The sequence below is a fragment of the Boleophthalmus pectinirostris genome, unplaced genomic scaffold, assembly GCF_026225935.1.
Source record: "Boleophthalmus pectinirostris isolate CB_2022bp ecotype Guang Dong unplaced genomic scaffold, ASM2622593v1 HiC_scaffold_6, whole genome shotgun sequence".
NCBI classification, from domain to species: domain Eukaryota; kingdom Metazoa; phylum Chordata; class Actinopteri; order Gobiiformes; family Gobiidae; genus Boleophthalmus; species Boleophthalmus pectinirostris.
The window spans coordinates 15,562,315-15,572,314 of record NW_026571447.1 but is presented as its reverse complement, the minus strand read 5'-3'; the positions used below and the strand labels follow the sequence as shown (position 1 = coordinate 15,572,314).

Here is a 10,000-nt window from a genome sequence, read left to right as displayed (position 1 = left end):
TTTCGGGTGTTGTTTTAGTACTTGACAGTGTAGTTGTAGCACTAGATGGTGTTTTTGAAGTACTTAGAGTTGTTGTTGAAGTTCTTGAGGGTATTGTTGAAGTACTTGCTGGTGCTGTTGTAGTATTTGACCGTACTGTTGTAGTACTTAATGGTGTTGTCGAAGTATTTGACAGTATAGCTGTAGCACTAGATGGTTCTGTTGTAGTGTTTGATGGTGTTGTTATAGTACTTGACAGCGTTGTTGTTGTACGTGACGGTGGTGTTGTAGTACTTAAAGGTGTTGTTGTAATACTTGATGGTGTTGTTGAAGTACTAGAAGCTGTTGTGGAAGTACTTGAGGGTGTTGTTGTAGTACTTGATGGTGTTATAGTACCAGATGGTGTTGTTATAGTACTTGGAGTTGTTGTTGAAGTTCTCAAGGGTGTTGTTGAAGTACCTGGTGTTGTTGTTGAAGTATTTGTCGGTGTTGTAGTACTTGAGAATGTAGTTGTAGCACTAGAGGGTGTTGTTGAAGTACTTGAGGCAGTTGTTAAAGTACTTGGCAGTGTTGTTGTAGTACTTAACGGTGTTGTTGTAGTACTTGACAGTGTAGTTGTAGAACTGGATGGTGTTGTTGTAGTACTTGAGGGTGGTGTTGTAGTTCTCGACAGGTTTGCTGTCATATTTGAAGGAGTAGTTGTAACACTAGAGGGTGTTGTTGTAGTACTTGTGGGTGGTGTTATAGTACTAGAAGCTATTGTTGAAGTATTTGAAGTTGTTGTTGAAATACTAGAAGGTGCTGTTGAAGTACTTGACAGTAGGGTTGTAGTTCCAAAGCGTGTTGTTGAACTACTTGAAGCTATTTTTGATGTATTTAATGGTGTTGTTGTAGTACTTGACAATTTTGTTGAAGTACTTAGTGATGTTGTAGTACTTGAGGGCGGAGTTGAGGTGCCTGAAACTGTTATTGATATACTTGCCCTTGTTGTTGCAGTACTTAATGGTGTTGTTGTATTAGAGGGTATTGTTGAAGTACTTGACAATGTTGTATTAGTACTTGACAATTCTGTTGAAGTCCTTTGTGGTGGTGTTGTTGTAGTATTTGAGGGTGGTGTTGTGGTACTTGACAGCATTGTTGCAGTACTTGATGTTGTAGTACTTGCCGGTGTTGTAGTACTTGACAGTGTTGTTGAAGTACTTGAGGCAGTTGTTAAAGTACTTGGCAGTGTTGTTGTAGTACTCAACAGTGTTGTTGTAGTACTTGAGGGTGTTGTAGTAGTACTTGAGGGTTGTGTTGTAGTTCTTGACAGTGTTGCTGTAGTATTTGATGGTGTATTTGTAGTACTTGACAGCATTGTTGTAGTACTTGATGGTGTTGCTGAAGTGCTCAAAGCTATTGTTGAAGTATTTGACAATGTTGTTGAAATACTCAATGGTATTGTAGTACTTGACAATTTTGTTGAAGTACTTAGTGATGTTGTAGTACTTGAGGGCGGTGTTGAAGTGCCTGAAACTGTTATTGATGTACTTGCCCTTGTTGTTCCAGTACTTAATGGTGTTGTTGAAGTACTAGAGGGTATTGTTGAAGTACTTGACAATGTTGTATTAGTACTTGACAATTCTGTTGAAGTCCTTTGTGGTGGTGTTGTTGTAGTATTTGAGGGTGGTGTTGTGGTACTTGACAGCATTGTTGCAGTACTTGATGTTGTAGTACTTGCCGGTGTTGTAGTACTTGACAGTGTTGTTGAAGTACTTGAGGCAGTTGTTAAAGTACTTGGCAGTGTTGTTGTAGTACTCAACAGTGTTGTTGTAGTACTTGAGGGTGTTGTAGTAGTACTTGAGGGTCGTGTTGTAGTTCTTGACAGTGTTGCTGTAGTATTTGATGGTGTATTTGTAGCACTAGAAGCTGCTTGTGTAGTACTAGATGGTGTTGTTGAAGAACTTGATGGTGTTGTTGTAGCATTAGATGGTGTTGTTTTAGTACTTGAGGGTGGTGTTGTAGTACTTGACAGCATTGTTGTAGTACTTAATGGTGTTGCTGAAGTGCTCAAAGCTGTTGTTGAAGTACTTAACAATGTTGTTGAAGTACTCAATGGTATTGTAGTACTTGAAGATGGTGTTGAAGTACTTGGCGGTGTTGTTGTAGCACTTGATGGTGTTGTTGAAGCACTAGAGAGTATTGTTGAAGTACTTGACAATGTTGTATTAGTACTTGACAGTGTAGTTGTAGAACTAGATGGGGTTGTTGTAGTACTTGAGGGTGGTGTTGTCATACTTGACGCCATTGTTGCAGTACTTGATGTTACTATTCTAGTACTTGCTGGTGTTGCAGTAGTTGATAGTGTAGATGTAGCTATATGTTTTGTTGAAGTACTTGAAGGTGTAGTTACAACACTTGACGATGTAGTAGTTGCGTGAGTGGATGTGGAGATTCTACCAAAGATGATAAACGATAAAAAATGATGAAAAACAAAGTTACCCAACTGTATGAACACAAAATAAATTAACCTACTGTGCAGAACATGGGCCCAAGTCTTGTTCCATTTGAGGAGCTGTAAGAGTCATCATCTGTAGCTCAGGACAGGGAAGAGTTGATCCATCGACAACAGGAGTAAGATCTAAAAAAGCAAACCTAAATTACAGTGTATAGTGATTTGATGAAATTACAATAAAATTAAAAATAAAATATATGTGTTAAACTTGCCTTGGAAGCTGAAAGTGAAAACTGCACTGTTTCCCTTAAAGATGTCTCTGTAATTTACTGTGTTCCTTGTGTACATATAACCAATTATTGGACCAGAGTAGACAGTTTGATTGTTTTCATCCACAAAGTAATTCCCGTTTTTTCTAGGATTATCCCAATTTGAGTTCCCTAATCACAGAAATTGCAACAGTGAAAATCAAGGCAATACTTTTTGGATTTGAAATCAATGAATGAATCAACTCTTACCACTGGTGAAAATGACTTGCTTGGACATCTGTAACTGGATGTTGGGATGTTGATCTACAAATTGCAAAACTACCTGTCTGCGTGGGACAGGCCATTCCAGCAGATTATCAAAGTTGCCAGATAACATCTGCACAAACACTGCCTCTGAACCACTTTCATAGACTATTGCTCCAAATCTGTACACATAGCCTTCTTTAGATTGCTGAGATGGGGTGTAGTACACACGACTCTTTCCTGAACTTTGTTCAAAATCATTTATCTGCAGCGTAACATGTGGACACTCCAGTTCTGACAAATTGATGTCATCAATTGAGATGCCACCTGTAGAATTTCCAGCTCCTTTTCTCACTTCAAACTCTACCTGGAAGGACTTTGTTGCATTTAAGGAAACATGATGCAGCTGCCAGTGCGATGTTAACTGACCTAAAAAGATATAGAAATTCACTGGTATTTCCTCCTACAAATAAATAATAATATATATATTTTTATATTGCTTAATGCAGTACCTGTTATCTGTGCAGCTAGATGGCGCTGTCCTGTGACATCATGCTCATCTTGAAACTCTCTGAACCAGATGTTGAGCTGGTCTGATACACTTCCACTGTGAAAGTAGTAGAACTGCAGACACTGGACATGGCACTCCCTTTTAGGCGTCATCCTCTTGGTTTCCAGCCAGGCTGAGTCTCCCTCCAGTCCAGTTGCAGTGCTCACATGCATAAAGTAACTTGGGCCTACACCTGTAATTTGTGTATTTGTCAGTAAATAAATAATGATAAAGTTAAACATAAATCTATTGCTCTCTGAGGAATGTAGAGTGCCATCTATATTCTGTGTATCTCTAGTTTTCAGATTTGAGGACAAATAAAACAAAAAATGAAATATGTCTTACTGTGCATAGTAGAGTTTAGACTTGTGTGGTCAAAGGAAGGTTGTCCATCAGTTTGCGACACGATTTTCCAACCATTTAATGTTTTTGAGCATTTGGTCATTTCACACATGGTTCCATCAGAAAAACTACAGTGCATTAGAAATGCGATGGTGGAGTCTGTGAAATGGCTTGTATTTATTAATCAAACCATTTGACTTCTCCATTGTAACGACATACAAATAATTAGCACTCACTGCATTTATAGAGAAGGTTTAGCTCTTTAATGTCAGTGTCACTTCATATCTCTGACCGATTATGTCTTGGTATGCCACGTTGTTTGTAGTAATTGTGGAACCATTTCCATTAGAAAAATCATTTTTACCATAGTGCATCACAGACCAATAATCATATGCAGTGCCATGGGTGGTGCTACTGTCTGCAGAAACTTTATCAAAATTATTCTCAAAACCTGAAAAAAAAAAAAAAATAAATAAAAATAATAATATATATATATATAATATATATATATATATATATATGTATATATATATATATGTGTGTGTGTATATGTGTGTGTATATATATATATATATATATATATATATATATATATATATATATATATATATATATATGCGCTGTATATAAAAATGTCATGCTGTAACCTTCAATAACGTTTTCCAGATGAATAGTGACATAATTATCACGGTCATATCTGGACTGTTCGTGGTAAAAACCCAGAGCATGGAAAAACTCGTGTTCAACTATACCAATCTGGTCACAGTTTTGTCCAATAGACAGTTCCTGTCCATTTATTCTGCTTCGACCGATGTATGACCAACAACTGGAATGAAAGTCAAGTTAATGCATTACATTTTGTCTTTTAACTAACTCCAGTACTTACCCATCAAGTTTTTGCACAGTAATGTAGTAATCCTCACTGTTCCTCGGTTTAAAGTCGATGCATGACTTCAGTCTGAACTGATCGAAGGCTTTCAGGATGACTCCTTTTGCATTCAGATCTGTCATAACAATGTCGGCTCAGACATGATCAAGATAAACAATATAGATGAAGAAGATCAAACTGACCTAGATCATTTCCCAAAACATATGGAACAGGAGAATTCCAAAGTGAAGTTTCTGGAATAATTGAACTTCTTGCTATGTTTAACTGGTAAAAATAATAATAATTAAAACTTATATATATATATATATATATAATAATATATATAATATATATAATATATATATATATATATATATATATATATATATATATATATATATATATATATATATATATATATATATATATATATATATGTGTGTGTGTGTGTGTGTATGTGTGTGTGTGTGTGTGTATATATATATATATATATATTTATTTATTTTTTTTCTTTTTTTTCTTACTGTTCTGATGTCATCCACCATTAGACCTTATTTGAGATACAAATCGGATGTTAATTAGTAAACAGCTTTCTTTTTTAACATCACTCTTTTAGAATAATATTAGAATAATATTTACCCTTGTTTATCTCTGAAATGCTCTTTTCATCACCAAAAACTACAACAAACAAGCAGTTATTTATTTACATTTTATGCAAAATTTTGGAATCTCAATATAATTCATCAGATTTCTTACTTGTTATTTCTGGGATTTCCTGTTTAAAAAGATTGTCAGCATTTACCATCACTGAAATTGTTCAGAATTAAAAAAAATAAAAAAACACTTACCAGTATTGTAGTATTACCTGCCACAACAGTCAAGGCCATCAGGACAATCCCACAGACTTTCATCTTTAAATTAAATGAAGGATGGGACAAATGCCTGAGTAAGCTGCTGAGGCTTTTATAGTTGGAGCACTGTTCAACCTCGTGCATATTTCCTCATATGTGCCTTTACGTGCCTTGCAGATCAGGTTTACTGGAAAAGGTTTGCAGTAACGTTACCATACATTTCCTGTTTCTTTAACATAATAATTATGACAGTCTGTATCATCTAGTCCAGGGATGGACGAACTACGGCCCAGACGCCTTTAAACCATTTAATCCGGCTCACAGAACTTGAATAAATTATAGCAATAAACCTGGTTAATGTTTTATTTTTCCTGCATTTCCTGCGTTTCCCAGTAGGTGGGCCCTATATATACATTGTGGTGCGGAAAGTGTTCTTTCGGACTAGCTGGTGACCGAAGTCATTCTTGGTCAGTGTATTTTGACCATGAGTGAGGCAGAAGTGTTCAAGACATAACATTGCACTGTTTCCATTCTGAATAGGGTGAAATTAAAGCTGAAAGGCTTGTGGACTGCATATTACAAATTCTTCACGTACAGAGCATCTTAACATACCACAGAGCAGGAAGTGTTCTAAAGGAAAGATTTAGCTGGGACTGGGCTTGTACTGAAGAGTGTTGCAATCGTGTCTTTTGGTCTGTGGAGTTTCAAGTTTAAGGAAGTAGCCTAAAGAAGATAGAAAGAAAGAAGATGTGGTGGCAGCCACAACTAGATGGCACCCGGGAAATTATTTCAGAAGTGTTTGTCTTTTGGATGCATTCACACTGAACTTTACAATGCAGTAACCGGGAAAGTGCATGTACATGTGTAACCCAAATGGAGCAGACTACTTAAAACACAGGTAAGGACTGCAAGTGGTGGTTAAAATGAGGAAATGAAACGTTTTAAAGAATTTAACAATATTTATTTACAAAAGTATAAGTATATGCAAGCTAAAAACCGATGCAAATCAGCACATACTATATATATATATATATATAAAAAATTAAAAAAAATGTGTTTCTCACCTTCCACGGTGGTAGGTCTCTCTCACCCTCATTCAGCTCGGGTCCTCTACCAGAGGCCTGGGAGCTTGAGAGTTCTGCGCAGTATCTTTGCTGTTCCCAGTACTGCACTTTTCTGGACTGAGATGTCCATTGTTTTTCCCCGTATCTGTTGAAGCCACTCTTCCAGTTTGGGGGGTTACAGCCCCGAGTGCTCCGATCACCACAGGCACCACTGATGCCTTTACTTTCCAGGCTCTCTCCAGCTCTTCCTTGAGCCCCTGGTATTTCTCTAGCTTCTCGTGTTCCTTTTTCCTGATATTACCATCGCTTGGTATTGCGATGTCCACCACCACGGCTCTGCTCTGTTTCTTATCCACCACCACTATGTCTGGTTGGTTCGCCATCACCATCCTGTCAGTCTGTATCTGGAAGTTCCACAGGATCTTGGCTCGGTCATTCTCCACAACCTTTGGAGGTGTTTCCCACCTTGATCCTGGGGTTTCCAGCCCGTACTCTGCACAGATGTTTCTGTACACTATGCCCGCAACTTGGTTATGTCGCTCCATGTATGCTTTCCCTGCCAGCATCTTACACCCTGCAGTTATGTGCTGGACTGTCTCAGGAGCCTCTTTGCACAGTCTACACCGTGGGTCTTGTCTGGTGTGGTAGATCTGGGCCTCTATTGCTCGAGTGCCCAGGGCCTGCTCCAGAGCAGCCAGGATCAGTGCCTCTGTGCTGTCCTTCAGACCAGCCCTCTCAAGCCATTGGTAGGATTTCTTGATATCAGCCACTTCAGTTATGTTCCGGTGGTATGCCCCATGTAGGGGTTTGTCCTGCCATGATGGTCCCTCCAGCACCTCTTCCTCTGGACCCCACTGTCTGAGACATTCTCTGAGCACCTCATCTGCCGGGGCCTTGTCCTTGATGTACTCAAGGAGCTTGGATGTTTCATCCTGGACAGTGGTTCCCACACTCACTAGTCCTCGGCCTCCTCGTCTCCTAGACGATGTGAATGCAGCACTGAGAGATATATATATATATATATATATATATATATATATAGGGTAGGCTACACGCGGCCGCACCCGGTGTGAGCAGCAACCACCTGGGATCGGAGTATCCACTGGGCTCCGTGAACCACACACACACACACAAATAAAAAAAAAAACTAAAGGTAACTTAAAACGTGCAAAGTGAGGGCGTGCAAAAATACCATAACACACGAGGAGAAGTGGGGAAGAGTTGATCCATTGACAACAGGAGTAAGATCTAAACATATGCACACACGCACATACACACAAAATACAGTGTATAGTGATTCAATAAAAACAAAGTAAATGTGTTAAACTTGCCTTGGAAGCTGAAAGTGAAAACTGCACTGTTTCCCTTGAAGATGTCTCTGTAATTTACTATGTTCCTCTTGTACACATAACCAATTCTTGGACCATAGTAGACAATTTGATTGTTTTCATCCACAAAGTAATTCCCAGTTTTTTCTAGGATTATCCCAACTTGAGTTCCCTAATCACAGAAATTGCAACAGTGAAAATCAAGGCAATACTTTTTGGATTTGAAAGTTTTAACTAATATTCATTAATTAATTAATCAATGAATGAATCAACTCTTACCACTGGTGAAAATGACTTGCTTGGACATCTGTAACTGGATGTTGGGATGTTGATCTACAAATTGCAAAACTACCTGTCTGCGTGGGACAGGCCATTCCAGCAGATTATCAAAGTTGCCAGATAACATCTGCACAAACACTGCCTCTGAACCACTTTCATAGACTATTGCTCCAAATCTGTACACATAGCCTTCTTTAGATTGCTGAGATGGGGTGTAGTACACACGACTCTTTCCTAAACTTTGTTCAAAATCATTTATGTGCAGTGTAACATGTGGACACTCCAGTTCTGACAAATTGATGTCATCAATTGAGATGCCACCTGTAGAATTTCCAGCTCCTTTTCTCACTTCAAACTCCACCTGGAAGGACTTTGTTGCATTTATGGAAACATGATGCAGCTGCCAGTGCGATGTTAACTGACCTAAAAAGATACAGACATTCATTGGAATCTCCTCCTAAAAATAAATAATAATATATATATTTTTAAATTGCTTAATGCAGTACCTGTTATCTGTGCAGCTAGATGGCGCTGTCCTGTGACATCGTGCTCATCTTGAAACTCTCTGAACCAGATGTTGAGCTGGTCTGATACACTTCCATTAATATATTATAATAATTATATATATAATAATTATTATTAAAGATAAATCTTTTGCTGTCTTAGGGATGTAGAGTGCCATCTATATTCTGTGTATCTCTAGGTTTCAGATTTGAGGACAAATAAAACAAAAAATGAAATGTCTCTTACTGTGCATAGTAGAGTTTAGACTTGTGTGGTCAAAGGAAGCTTGTCCAGTTGTTTGCGACACGATTTTCCAACCATTTAATGTTTTTGAGCATTTGGTCATTTCACACATGGTTCCATCAGAAAAACTACAGTGCATTAGAAATGCGATGGTGGAGTCTGTGAAACAACTTGTATTTATTAATCAAACCATTTGACTCCATTGTAACAGTATACAAATAATTAGCACTCACTGCATTTGTAGAGAAGGTTTAGCTTTTTAATGTCAGTGTCACTCACTTCATATCTCTGACCAATTATGTCTTGGTATGCCACGTTGTTGGTAGTAATTGTGGAACCATTTCCATTAGAAAATGCATTTTTACCATAGTGCATCACAGACCAATAATCATATGTGGTTCCATGGGTGGTGCTACTGTCTGCAGAAACTTTTCTAAAATTATTCTCAAAACCTGTAAAGAAAAAAAAAAACTCACTTAAATTCAAAACACACAACAACATATAACATAACATACAATATATATAATGTCATGCTGTAACCTTCAAGAACATTTTCCAGATGAATAGTGACATAATTATCACGGTCATATCTGGACTGTTCGTGGTAAAAACCCAGAGCATGGAAAAACTCATGTTCAACAATAGCAATCTGGTCACAGTTTTGTCCAATAGACAGTTCCTGTCCATTTATTCTGCTTCGACCGATGTATGACCAACAACTGGAATGAAAGTCAAGTTAATGCATAAAGTTTTGTCTTTTAACTAACTCCAGTACTTACCCATCAAGTTTTTGCACAGTAATGTAGTAATCCTCACTGTTCCTCGGTTTAAAGTCGATGCATGACTTCAGTCTGAACTGATCGAACGCTTTCAGGATGACTCCTTTTGCATTCAGATCTGTCATAACAATGTCGGCTCAGACAGATAAACGAGGGTCAAACTTACCTAGACCATTTCCAAAACATATGGAACAGGAGAATTCCAAAGAGAAGTTTCAGGAATAATTGAACTTCTTGCTATGTTTAACTGGTACAGAGTAATAATTA

The 10,000-nt window shown here is 37.9% G+C and overlaps 1 protein-coding gene and 1 pseudogene across 1 annotated transcript; both read right to left on the bottom strand.

Moving 5' to 3' along the window:
• Positions 1-314: 314 nt before the first annotated feature.
• Positions 315-5,596, bottom strand: LOC129411750 (meprin A subunit beta-like). The gene is given in 20 exon segments (XM_055163465.1): positions 315-497; positions 567-657; positions 1,039-1,466; positions 1,514-1,613; positions 1,660-1,851; positions 2,199-2,414; positions 2,494-2,599; positions 2,686-2,853; positions 2,926-3,354; positions 3,438-3,668; positions 3,821-3,976; positions 4,054-4,089; positions 4,092-4,268; positions 4,465-4,643; positions 4,704-4,821; positions 4,889-4,970; positions 5,210-5,235; positions 5,325-5,363; positions 5,442-5,492; positions 5,551-5,596. Coding segments are annotated over 20 exon segments (3,054 nt in total).
• Positions 5,597-7,747: 2,151 nt separating this feature from the next.
• LOC129411749 (meprin A subunit beta-like) overlaps positions 7,748-10,000 on the bottom strand; it is a 2,321-nt pseudogene continuing 68 nt past the window's right edge.